This window comes from Tachypleus tridentatus, unplaced genomic scaffold (assembly GCF_004210375.1).
Source record: "Tachypleus tridentatus isolate NWPU-2018 unplaced genomic scaffold, ASM421037v1 Hic_cluster_2, whole genome shotgun sequence".
NCBI classification, from domain to species: Eukaryota; Metazoa; Arthropoda; class Merostomata; order Xiphosura; family Limulidae; genus Tachypleus; species Tachypleus tridentatus.
In genome coordinates, this window is record NW_027467782.1 from 29588962 (window position 1) to 29602586 (window position 13625).

General features: G+C 31.1%; 1 protein-coding gene across 40 annotated transcripts in view; it reads right to left on the bottom strand.

Annotated features, from left to right (window-relative positions):
• Positions 1-397: 397 nt before the first annotated feature.
• The window catches only part of LOC143242558 (dynein axonemal heavy chain 7-like), a 29576-nt gene continuing 16348 nt past the window's right edge, over positions 398-13625 (bottom strand). For 18 of the 40 annotated variants that reach the window (XM_076486015.1, XM_076486007.1, XM_076486012.1 and 15 more), the window contains 4 exons: positions 11157-11434; positions 3369-3580; positions 1767-1927; positions 398-458 (listed from right to left, as the gene is read on the bottom strand). In XM_076486015.1, coding sequence (XP_076342130.1) covers positions 1849-1927; positions 3369-3580; positions 11157-11276 — 411 coding nt within the window. In that variant the 5' untranslated portion in view covers positions 11277-11434 and the 3' untranslated portion in view covers positions 398-458; positions 1767-1848. Of the gene's footprint in view, positions 459-1343; positions 1422-1766; positions 2571-2622; positions 3581-8029; positions 8296-11156; positions 11435-13625 lie in introns of those variants that run through there. The other 22 variants (XM_076486022.1, XM_076486023.1, XM_076485986.1 and 19 more) reach the window with 11 other exon arrangements.

Below are 13625 nucleotides of genomic sequence, written 5' to 3' on the forward strand. Positions count from 1 at the left end.
ATAGATTTAAACAAATAAAAATATGTTTTCTATTTGTATTTCTTTCCTGTATGGAACGTTTTTAATAACTGCATTTTATTTTTATCACAACTACATTTTTCTATTTCAACTAATAAGTATAAGAAGATAATTGAATTACACAAAGCACTAATAATTATATTTGATGTTTAAAATACTAAGCTATATACATAAATATGTATATAAAGAGAATAAAAAAGTCAGAGATAAAACAATAATATATAAATTGTCTTCACACAAGCAATAAAATACTACTTATACAAATTCTAAAAACATTGAGGAAATATTAAAATAGTTGTAGTGCATACCTTCCCTCCTCTGGCATTTGAGCCATAATATCAGGGGAACTAAAGATTGGCTCTAAATATAGCCATGTAGCTTGAACTTTTAACCACTCATCAATTATCTCTCCTAACATCAACAACTTGTGTTCCCACTCTCTGTAAAAATGAAAAATAAAAAAGTGAAAATACTTCACAATTTGAAATATATAGTATATGAAATATAAAGGTATATATAGTGTTTATCATAAAATAAAAGTAATATTTAACAAAGAAAAAATTATTAGAATATAATTAATTTGATAAAAATATTTTATCAAACCTTTTTTTACATTTGTGAAACATTACCTTTAAGTTTTTCTAAAAACACAGTAAACATTACTCCTTAGTATAACACGTTTCTTTTACACTATCATTTCAAACATAGTCCTTTTTAGATTTTTTTCATGTATATATCTATCTTTATGTGTATTTGTCTTTAAGAAAACAATACACACACATACACATGTATATGATTATATCTGTACTTAAAAAAATTGAGAACGACCATCAACTATGTTACAAAAAAAAATTAATTTTTTGCAGCTTACTTTAACCACAAATAGAGTTAGCTAGCATTCCTCTCAAATGAAATGCATGTGTATCAACATAAAACTAATTTATTCGTTGTGGGCCTGGACTATTAATGAAATATCCAGTTTCAGACAAGAAAGAAGACTGAATATTGTTTGTGAGTTTGTAAAATTTTAGTATATAAATAATTATTTCTCATAATTATTTTTAATAACTGTTATTATAAATTGTATTGTTTTTTTGTATGTCAAAATTGGTTTGTGTTAAGAAACTTGTGTGTATTAATCCTGTTGGCAAATATTGTAAATTTAATACATTGTGACATTTAATTATCTTCTAAATTAAAATTAAAATGTCTAGTTATTTGAAATCGTAATATGTAATGTATGTAACGTAATTAGTTGTAGACTAATAGATAAAGTATAATATGTAACATACGTAATAAATGTCAATATTATTTTCATTTCTTACCTTAGAGTTCATCAACTCCTGAGTGCTTTTGGAATGGTTAAAGCTTTATCTACAATGTGTTTGTACTCATCACAAATCCTACAAGATAAAAACTTATACATGTTGTGCCATGTTAGTTAAAATTAAATAAAAGTAGGCATTTATGAAGAAAACTCAAAAACTGCATGTTAAATATATAGAGCAATCAAACAATTTCTCTTAAGTGTTTAGTTTTTTCACATCTGTATAATTAAAGTGTATTTTCTTTAACAATAAATCATTACTTCTTGGTGTTCTTGTGTGTCAATCATATGTGCAAACACAGGTATTTTAACCTTTAGTGAATACAGTGTACACAGTGTAACGTGGTTTCATACACTTACTGCTACAGTAATTATATCTCATACACTAAGCCAATAATGTACAGTGACTCCTATTTCTTACTTGTGTCAAAGAGGCATTAAAAACAGGAAGTTCAATTCCAATAGCTGTTCAGCAAACTTATTCCTTTCAGCAACCATCCTATTCAAAAAATCCTCCACAATAAGCAGTTTGAATATTCCAACTGGAACAGCCTCTTGTAGCAAACCTGTAACCAGTTGAGGCTATGCAATAAAATAAATATTAGTTGGACTGATACATTTAGCTCGAACAATCAGCCACCTGTCAGTTTATACCAGTATTCCAGTGCACTGTCAGTGTCTGGGTTATTGTATCTGCCATGAATGAAGCAGTTTGGAAAAAAACCTAGTATTTACACTCCAGTCCTCTTGAATCATCAGGCTCACAAGCACCGGGTTCATAATTACTACCTACTTCATCCTCTTCAAATGACTGTGCATTGGAATTTTGTAAATTACTTGCAGTTTCATTCAGAGTAAAACTCTAAACAACTTTGCTATCTTGTTGCCATAATAGTAATCAAAACAAGGCACTGCAGAAATCTCAGGTCATGTGAACTGAAATTTTAGTAAAAAAATACTTTCTACTAATTGAAAGAGGGAAACACACATGCATGATCATTGTACAATACTAAAGGACTGTTTATCTGTTTGCTTACACACAGTTATAGCATCTTTGCTGATTGATGTGTTAACACATCATTAGTGCCTGATTAATAGAAATGACTCATTAGTACTTCATTGGTGATGAACATGTTAATCCAACAATAATAGTAAGGCTTTTCTCAATTGTACAGAATTTCCAGTCATCGTGTAAGTCTAATATTTTGTTTATTAGGGTGAAAACCTGAAGGTGAAGAATAGAAGTGATATAAATAAACAAACGAAAATGGTTATAGTTATTACTAGGAAATAAGACTTTATTAGTTAAAAGAAGTTTCAGTTCTATATCAACAAAAATCATAAATAGCAAGAGTACTACAAATGACTCAATACAATCTAATGATTTTAGGATTTCATTTTCTAGTTCATTGATTTACAACAGTAAGTAAATTTTACAATTTTTTTTATACTGGTTGACTTTCATTAAGGCATTTTATTTTAATTATGATCTGTAATAACTGATGTAGTTCTAAACTAGTTGGCTTTTGACTATAACATACATAATTTTTGTAAGGGTCAGATATGTTTTAAAATTGTCTTTCACAAATTATCAGTGTTACCTTTTAGCTCTTTTGAATATTTGTAGAGAATAATAACCCAATAAACAATAGATTCCTACTTCCTTCTATATATACTTCCTTCTGTTTAATAGATTTTACAAAAATACAACTTAACAACTTATGCATCATTTTTTATTTGTTATCTTTTTTATGTCAGGATAGGTTATCAACTTTAAAATATTTTAATAAATTTATAAAATGACTATTATCAAGTAGATAAGATAATATATTAGATGACATAACTGTGAAGGTACTTATTAGTGTAAATTAATATTTACTGTGCAATAAAAAAATGCTACACACTTTTTAAATTAACAGTATGTATCTAATACCCTCTCATTTTATGCTTTTTGTTGATAAACTGATTAGATTAGAATTTATAACATTAAAAAAGTCTGTGCTTAAATTTTTTATGGTGTTACCTTTTACTTTCTTCCTGGTGCTCATTTGAGATGTTATTCAATAACTTTTCCAAAAGGATCTCTGTTTGACTAGCTAAAGACTCATAATGTTCCCGAAAATCCAACTGGAACATTCCAAGATCAACAATTTTGTCTGCAGTGTACATAAATTTGTTGATCCATGATTTATACTCATAAACCTGTTTTCTCCATACTACAAAGCTGCTCTCACTCTAACATATTAAACAGTGATTTTTTCAGTCTAATGAAGATGCATTATTGGGAAATAAAAAATAATAAACTAAAAAATACATAAAAATGTTATCATAAAACTGTTTTTGAACAAAATTTACAGATTTAAAACATATTTTAGGATAGCAAAACTATTTTAGAATTAGGACCTCCTTCTTTTCTTTACTAACATCTCTAACTGAACACTTCAATGAATGAAGTTCTTAAAAATAAGTTCAAACAGTGTTAGGTAGTGCAAATCAAAGACCTGCATATCACATAACAAGGTTCTTGAAATTTCAGTGGAAAAAGAACTAGAAGGTTTCGATGGAAAAATTTAATATCTAATAAACTTAATAAAATATCAAATTAAAAGTATTTATATACGTCTAATAATGTAAATGAAGAGAATTTATCTTTACAGGAAAACTTTGCAAAAAAAAGCATGAATATGACTTATTGCAAAAGTTTTACTATATCAAAGAAAGAAAAATAGTTTTTTGAATCAATAATACAAGTGAGTTTGGTAAACCTTAGACACAGAATTATAAATTCAAAATGCAAAAAAATTATTTTTTTAAAGTTCAGAAGTTGACATTTTTCATACACTGAAAATGTATTATAAATAGGTACTTACTTCGTCTTACATAAAGCTATCTCAACCTTTTTCTGCCCTCTAAGCATTGTAAAACATTTTCATGATCAGCCTGCCAGTTAATATACTTCACCAATTTCACATGATACCTCAACATGTACATATCATGTGAATACTCTCCACTAATTTTTTGCATCACCTACATTTGTGCAGCTACCTCCCTCTGCTATTGTTATTCAATCCTCACTTTCATGGCAGGTTATAAAGAAGAACACCAGCCAAGGGTAGAGGAAGTAAGCAGCTATCAGAAATGCATTTTCAGTGCATGAAATATGTTAACTTCCAATATGGTCTTACCTCCTTTCATATAAAACTTGAATTCAACACTGCAAAGTTTTAGCATACAATGTGGGAACCAAGTGGAAAGTGACTCCCCTGAATGAATGTATGTGCTTTGAGATGAAAATGAAACACACTTATGAGGTACCATACTGACTTCTGGAACAGGTATGCTCTTTGCTCATGATGTAGGAAATGAATCTGTCATAGGTGTAATCCACAGTAAAATATAAACAGAATTAGCTACATACACGTGCAATCTCAACCAGACAAATGAGATTTCATGACTTGTCCTTGGCATTAGAAGGTTGATGATGAAAAAAAGATAAATTATGACATAAACATAAACGTGACTAAGCCACGTGGACTGTGTTATCTATATATATACGTAACAAGCCTAATCATAAGTATACAGGAATTAAGAAGTGGAAGTTAGCTTCTGGCTGAAACTGGACAAACTCCCAAAACCACATTAGGAACAAGAAGTATAATACATCAAAACTAGCATTACAGGGTTGCCTCAAATCAACCTCATGAACAAAGCAATATCTGTAACCAGTGTCACGAACAGAAATCGTTCATTACCCAGTCATAAATACAGGAAAGAGATATCCAGCATCTGGAATTATTAGGAAGATTTGTAACACTTACTCAACCATAGGAACAGTGCACTTATGTCCTGTATCTGTCACTGAGAAGCAGGTGAAGTCCCCCAAACTCAATTGTAGGAGCTGGAAAAGAACCTCCTGCAACCAGAATTAATGAGAATAGGAGTCTCTACCATAAACAGCTATAAGAATAGGAGAGTGTCATCCTGCACCTAGTTTTAAGAGGAGGATTCTGTATAGGCTGGGCCTGCTCTAACCTATTTGTTACTTTATTTTGACAGGAGTCCACCTGATAAAAGCATCCAGAGGAAATGGAAGAAGGCAGATCAGCCTTGCCCTCTTCTAACTGGTAAAGTAAATTTCTAGTCTCACTCATGATCAATCTTTTCAGAAACTAAGAAATGGGTAAGAACTCCCATGTTACACTGAAAGAAAAAAGGGGGAATTACATGTGGTGGGGAGTCCAGAGGACCATCACACTAGAGAAAGTACAATGGGTATCTTTAATTCCTACTTTTAAAAGCATATCACTCCCAATTAATGCAATCAAAAGGTCAGCAAGCATGGGTGATAATCCCCTTCTGCTTTACTCAGGAAGTCCATGAGTGATGGTCTCCAAATGATATATACATATACATACCACAGGGTATGCTACAAGTGGTCTTGTTGAAACATCCCATTCCTACAGTGAGTGTTATAATGTAATCATGACGTCAATAGTGCATATCTGACCAGGCAAAAAGATATGACAAAATGATGAATAAGGTGAGAAAACACATTGTGGAGGTGGGGGCCTTCCATGGAGGAGTTAGAATACACCAGCCTAATGAGTTATTATGAAAAATGAAAGGTTTCCAGGGTATAAAAGTTGGGAAATTGAACCTCAAAAGTAGTCAGGAAATACCACATAAAATCATAAGGAGAGAACTAGACAAAAGTTAATCAGCATCAGCACCAGTGAAAGATGAAAGTGATAGTCAAACAGCATCCATGAGCAGCACAAATCTTAGGGATGAAAGACCAGTTAAGCAGTATGACATAAGAGAAATGGTAGAAGAAGCAGGTAACATTGAAAACAGAAATATCTAATTTGTGATTTCCATAAGCAATGAGGAGAAGAAAATAAAATCTTGAGGGGAAGAGGATGATGGAACATGAAAATGAAAGTTCAAAGGAAGGATGGTAAAGATGTAAAGAATCACACAAAGATCCCAATCATCCATATTATAGGAACATAGAGGATGCATGACTTGAAATAATAAAATGGAGAGAAATGAAAGGGAAAGACAAAACCTGCAGAAAAGGAATGTGTTTGACAAGTCTATCAGATATCTAGAAATGACCAACGTGGAGAACCCTTTGTCAAACAACCAGGTGAAGAACAATGAAAGAGAATGAACAGAAGGGTAGAAAGGAAAAACTCACAACAAATAGATCAAAGTATTAAGGTATACTCTCACCTATGTGGTAAATGGACATGAAAGGGTACAAAGAAAAAAAAAAGATGTAACACATGGAGTCAATCCCTGGGCTGAAACAATGCACCTGACAAAAGCCATGTGTGAAGGCAGAGTGTGGTGACATCTGGACGAACAATATATAACTGAAATCAACAGAATACAGATTTAAGGGTAGACAAAGGTTACACAAGTAAAGGCTGGAGCAGTGAGAATGATGGTTATATTGGCCAAGACAGAACCACTAGTAAAACAAGACATAGTGTGGTTTGGAATAAAAATAGAACTCTTGAAAGAATATCAAATAAGATATTAAGCATAATTGTGAAGAATTCTCCATACTTGACTGAACACGACTACCCCCAAAGTTAGTGGATAATAAACAGAAGAAGAAAGAAAAGGAAATTTGGTGATCCAGTGGAGAAAGGCATAAATGAGATATCTCCAACTGAAAACATATCCACCTACAGGCCTGTAGATTAAGAGACTATTCCACATGTAGAATCTTGTTGGGAGGAGATAAAATCCACTACCAGATTTAGGAGAAAAGGCAAGTGAAGACCACAAAGTGGTAATTGTGGGCCCAGAAAAGAGATTTAGGATCTGAAAACACAGAGACCTTGAACTGTTACTTCCTGGCTCTGTGATACGAGTTACTACAGTGAAGATGTCAGAATGTAACATTACCACCCACTCCATGATAGAGAGAGGAAGAAAGTAGGATAAAGCTTGATGAACTGCCAAAAACTTGAGAATGGTGATATGGAAAGAAGAACTCCAAGCTGTAGATTACAAGGATAAAATGATATTACTAGTGTCATGAAAATAAGAAAAGAAACCAAAGCAAAGCTCAGCTCTGTAACCAGGAAAGAATAAAACATGTCAGTGATGGAACAAAACAAACATTTAAGTTCTAAGTTTACAAAATTAGTATGATAAGGCACATAGTGAAGAATTACAAAAAAACAACAGCATTTATTCAAATAGAACAATCAAGTACCTATTTCTGGTATGTAATCTAGAAATTATCTAAATCTACCTAATTAGCAAAGTACTTATAAGTATCAAATAGACAACCATCTAAGTGTATCTAGCCCACAAAATATGTAATAATAATAACTGTGCAAAATGATTAAGATTACCTAGAAAACACATTAATAATCCACATCTAACTTACAATTCATCTGAAGTAATCTAGATGACAAAGGACACATAATTACATCAAACACTGAAGAAAATTATGAGAATAAAGCATGGAGATAAAAACAATGAAAAATATCATTCTTATAGATTAGTGAATTACATGTTACTAGTAAAGATATGTGACATACAAGCTATTTAAACATATATAGCTTAAAAAGTACTGATAAATATCAGACAAACCATCTAAATCGGCATAGTCCACAAAATAATAAAAAAAATGTGCAAACCAATAAAATTACCTAGAAAACACATTAAGAATCAATATTAATTCACAAATCCTCTAAATTAACCTAAAGAAAAAAGGACACATTTAAGTCCTACACTAACAAAAATTAAGATGATAAAGCACACAGTTAAGATTGATGAAGAAAATTATGAAAAGATAATAAGAATTGTTTGTCTGAAGTTAAGCACAAAGTTTCACAATGGGTTATCTATGCTCTGTCCACCATGAGTATTGAAACCCAGTTTCTGATATTGTAAATCCACAGACATACTGTTGCACCATTTGAGAGCTGGAATAACAAATAAGATGTTACAAGTAGTAATCATGTGTAACTTGCAATCAATTTAAACATACTTAGTTAAAGAACTTAGTAAAAATAACCTAACAAGCCCTTGAAATTTGTTAAGTCTACACAGTATTTAATATTAATGAATATGCAAAGAAAAACAACAAAGTAATAATCAATATCTCATTTGCAATGCCTCTAAAGACACTTAGATGACAAATGACACATAAATTTCTAACATAGCAAAGTCCAAACAGAGATGACAAAAAATACTTAATTCTTCCATTTTAGATAAGGACAAAGCCACACAAAAGTATTGGAGCCAAGCTACAAGTGTATTAACCAAGTGTGAAGCATTCATGTTGAAATACTTATCATGGATTCCCTGATAGAGCTGGAAGCAACAGGATAAAGGACAGGAAGAACAATTCACCACCAAAGTGAATGACATTGCAGTACAGGAATGGGTGGAAGGTGAAAACTCTTTAAGAAGTGTACAGTGTAATAGATTAAAATAAGCTACTGGAGAAAAAGAGTCCAAATTATTTTCTCATTAATTGTATTTTTCTCAGAAACAATGCCACATGAAAAATAAGAAGAAATAACTGTTGAACATACAAACGTAGCTTCCTGCAAATTAAGACAAACTTTCTTTACAGATGAAGTCTAACCTGATTCCTGAGAAGCTGTTTAACAGTAACATTTTCGACTGTAACAGGAAATGCATAGTTGACACAATGTTTGCAATTCATGAGATCTCTTATATTTCAGTAGCATGCAAAAAAACATAACTAAACAATGCTGTACCAATAGAGAAGGTGTGAAAGGAGGTAAGACCATATCAGAAGTTAACATTTTTCTTGTGTATTTCTTTCAGAATCTGCCAATTCTTAAAAGTGAGGATTGAGTGAGAATGGCAGAAAGAGCTAAGCTGCTTCAATATAGGTAGCACAATACTGTTGGTGGAAAGTAGTCGCATGATATGTACATGTTCAGAAATGGTGCAAAATTGATAGGGGTATATAGACTGGTGCACTGATTGAGAAAAGTTTTTAACAATGCTCAAAGAGCAAAAGAAATGTGATATAGCTGTGTTTGAGATCATACTGGAATAATTATTATTAAAACAATGCAACACATATAATACAATATGTTAATAATATAATAACACTTATTTATTGCTAAAGTACAGTTTATTAATACAATCACACTGTCTGCTTTAAACTCAATTATCAAATAATACAAATATTACTATGTAACCAAGAGTTTACCAACACAGTTACATAATAAACTCTCTAAAGACACAGAGCATTGTTTACTAACACAATCACATTGTAGTGTTAATGAACAAAATGACATTATGATTTTTTTGGTTTTAAAACACTTAAGTAACACAGACACAAATATCAGACACTAAATATTCCACTTAATAAATCAAGTAACAAAAGTATTTAAAATTTTTACTCTCAGAATATAGTCTTCTAACATAGTCCAATGCAGAACTTCATATTGTTTTACATTAACCTGCTATATTGCTGTCATTTACACAATATTTAATTATTCTTGTTAATTTGTCTTGTGAGGTTCATTAACATATATTTCTTTACATCTAGCAAATGTTTAGTATTATTTAATTGGTCCTGAAGTCTCCACAATGTTCTATTTACAAAGGCCTTCAGTAAATTCTTAAACTAGAAAAACACATTATAGCAAAAAAATATCTAATAATAATGGCCTCTGAAGAGAATACATAAAAAAAGTTTGTGTGTGTGTTTTCATACAGCAAAGCCACATTGGGCTATCTGATGAGCCCACTGAGGGGAATTGAACCCCTGATTTTAGCGTTGTAAATCTGGAGACATACCGCTGTACTAGCGGGGGGAGAAAAGCTTTAATGAAGAAATGTAGTAAAAATTTATTGTTGTTTTAGTAAAATCCTACACATTGGACTGTGTTTTCTGTCCACTGTAGTGAATTGAACTCATGAATTTAGAGATTTAAATCCATAAAGTTACTGCTGACCCACTGGGTTTGGGGACTGCTAAAAGTTAGAATTCAGTCAGTTTTGCTGAGGTTTGTTTTTGTAATTATAAATATATTTAGAATAACTTATCCATTTTACAAATGCTCTTAAATGTTTACTACATCTATCATACATATATATATCAAGCAGAAATGTTGTTTGTGCATATACACTTCTCACCTACACTTGGCATGCACCTTCAGGGCCTCTACAGAAAGTCTTGATGGATCAGCACATAAACTTAGTTCTCTATGTTATCCCCCTTGGCCACTATGTATTTTACCTACTATTTTACTGATATCTATTTAACTCTGAAAGTACTCTTAGCACCCTCCTAGGAGTGATATTGGTGGGCTTGCATTTGGATCTAATCGCTGTATGTTACTTTCTAAGGACTACTGTGTCTTCTCCCCGTGTGCTGAGAAGATATATCAGATATTTGAATATCATAAGCATGGGATGGCTTTGGCATGACTGTAACCATTCTGCACATTACTCAAGCCTACTCAGTTAGAGACTGCATGATTATTCCCATTTCTAAATAAGTCATATGTAGAGTTTTTTGTTTTAATCTGTAATTTGTCTCAAAAGGACAGTGTACATCCTGTGCACAATATTGCTGTGGGTCCATACTAAATTTTGCACTTCGCTGCTCCACTAGAAGTAACATGTTAGGCAGCACAAACATAAGCAGTTTTTCTATTATCCCATAGTTAGCCATCATAATCAAATATAAAATGATTAAATATAATGGAAAAAACTGTTAATTCTTTATATTTTAACATGATCACTGATCAAATGATGCAAATAAATTTCCTACTTTAATAACTTGAAAACATACCTCACCATCTAAAATGTAAAGATACTTATTAAAGTTGTTCATGTATTTCTGAAGATGCTGGAATTGTTCTTTGACAACAGTTAATATCTGTGTCTTGATAATACTTGAGAGCCAAAACATACTGTATTCAGATGATTTTCAACTCGAGGAATTATTCTGACAGAATGAAGCAAAGAATCCAAGATATCCAACAAAACTGTTTCAAAATTATGGTAAGTTGGTTCAAGTTTGATCTGCTGTCCAACTGCAACCAATTTTATAATAAACATGTGATTTTCCTGAAACAAAAAAGACATGTATACAAATTTTACTCTAAAGAGAAATAGATATTTTTGTGCAACATACTGGATGGTTGCATCTTACCTACTCTACAAAGCCTAAAAACACATTTGTAAAAGTTTAGAAAATATTTTAATGTTTTCTAACTAATCTGTAACATTTTTTTTCTTTTTGTGACAAGCAAGTAAACAACTGCATGAAGGTTGTATAGGTATGCAAACATGTATTTTAAAATGCAGTCCTCTGTTATACAGAACTTATCAACTAAAACTAACTGCTCACCATACTTAACTCTCAATTTGTATAAAATATATTTTTGTACAGCCAAGGATTTGAACTGTACAAGTAAATGGCTGGGTTCATTTTCTACTTATGTATGTGTGGTGATGAAAAGCATTATTTTTACAGTTAATAGGTTTTAATTTTTATCTTATGTGGAGTAATAATCAAAGTTTAAATTTTTATCTTATCTGAAGTAATAATCAAAGTCTTAATAAAAAAGGTAAACAAAGTTCTGATACTGTAATGAACATCACATATGAACACAAACAGTACAAAATGATTTACAGTAATTTAAGGTGTATGTCTAAAACTCATGAACATTACACTCAGATTAGTTGACTAACTTTTATCCACAAAGAAGAAAGAAAAGTATATTTAGCCCATATTTGGAAGTAAATTTTCTACAATGCTAAATAAACAACAAAACCAATGTTTAAAGTAATTTTTTAAGAAATTTTCCATTGGTTTTTTTGTAAACAATGAAAATATCTTTTCTGTGGTAAACTTTAGAAAATAACATGGGGATGTATTAAAGGTACAAGTTCTTTTACAAGGCAATCAAGCTTGGTCATTGAAATTACATAATATACATAGAATTATGCTATTTTAGGTAAAGTAATAAAAAACAAAAAAGAAATGAATCCTACTAATTATAAGCTAATCAAGCTTACAAAAGTTAAATGTGAATTAAAACACACAAGAGAAACAATCATGTATACACAAAAATGTTTTGGGAGAGTAACCAAAACTGTTTTTCCTTCTTCTCTGAAAGCTGTTAGTTTGTATCACTGTAGTTTAACTTTTTTTTAATGTTGAAGAATATATACTCAGCAGTGTGTTGTGGTTCTTGCACTTGTATACTTCTTTGTAAACCTTTTTTTGAAAATGCAGAAAAAAATGTTTTAGGACTGTTTCTCTTTGTGTGTAAATTAAAGTTTTTCTACTTTTATTCTTAATGCAAATCTTATGTGAGTTGTATGATAGTGTCAGTTAACATTAACTTTGATATTCAAAGATGACTACAACGATAACTTGAATCTTATAATTCAGATGTTTTACCTCCAAAACATTGTAAATGGGTTGGTAAATGTTGTGTAGCAACTTTCCACTGGCTAAGGCTAACCACTTCAAAAAGAATTTCAAAAGATTAAAAAAAAATAGAAAGACACAAGAGGCTTATGCCTATCACTATTATAAATAAAGAGATGTGTAAACTGTGGGAGATGGCAGCAAGGGCTTAAGCTTTTATAAGAAAGGGTACATCAACTAACAATGATTTTCAGAAAGTTAGGAAGAGTATTATACAGTGGAGGTAACTGTAACGAGCCTGTTCTATTGAACAAAATATTTTATTCATTGAATTGTATATACAAGGAACTACTAAAGAGAAAGTCAACAAAAGAAACAGAGAAGGATGTGGATGATAACCTAAGAAGATTGTAGTTATGGGTGATTCCTTGACAAAGTATGTGAATAGGATTGTCTATGGGGTAAATACAGAGAAAATAATTAAACAAATGTATTCCTTTAGAAATAAAAGGGTAGCTCCAAATACAAAATCAGGTTGGTTCACAAAGGGTATAAGAGATAAAATTAAAGAAAAGCATTGTATATTCAAGAAATATTACAAAGTCTTCAGATAAGGTAAAACCCTTTAGAACTGATAGAGATCGGCCTATATTTAATGATTATGAGAAGGCTGGGTTATTAAATTTGTTTTTCTTCAGTTTTAATTAATGAATATTTAAAAGGTATTCCTAATCTTGAACAGGTTGAAAAAGATGAATTCATTAATTCTGAGATTGTTTAGAAAACATTGAGCAGTTTAAAGAACGATAATGCTACTGGGCTAGATATTTACCAAGAAATTTGAAGGAGGTTAAGGATTAGATATATAAGCTGCTTGCT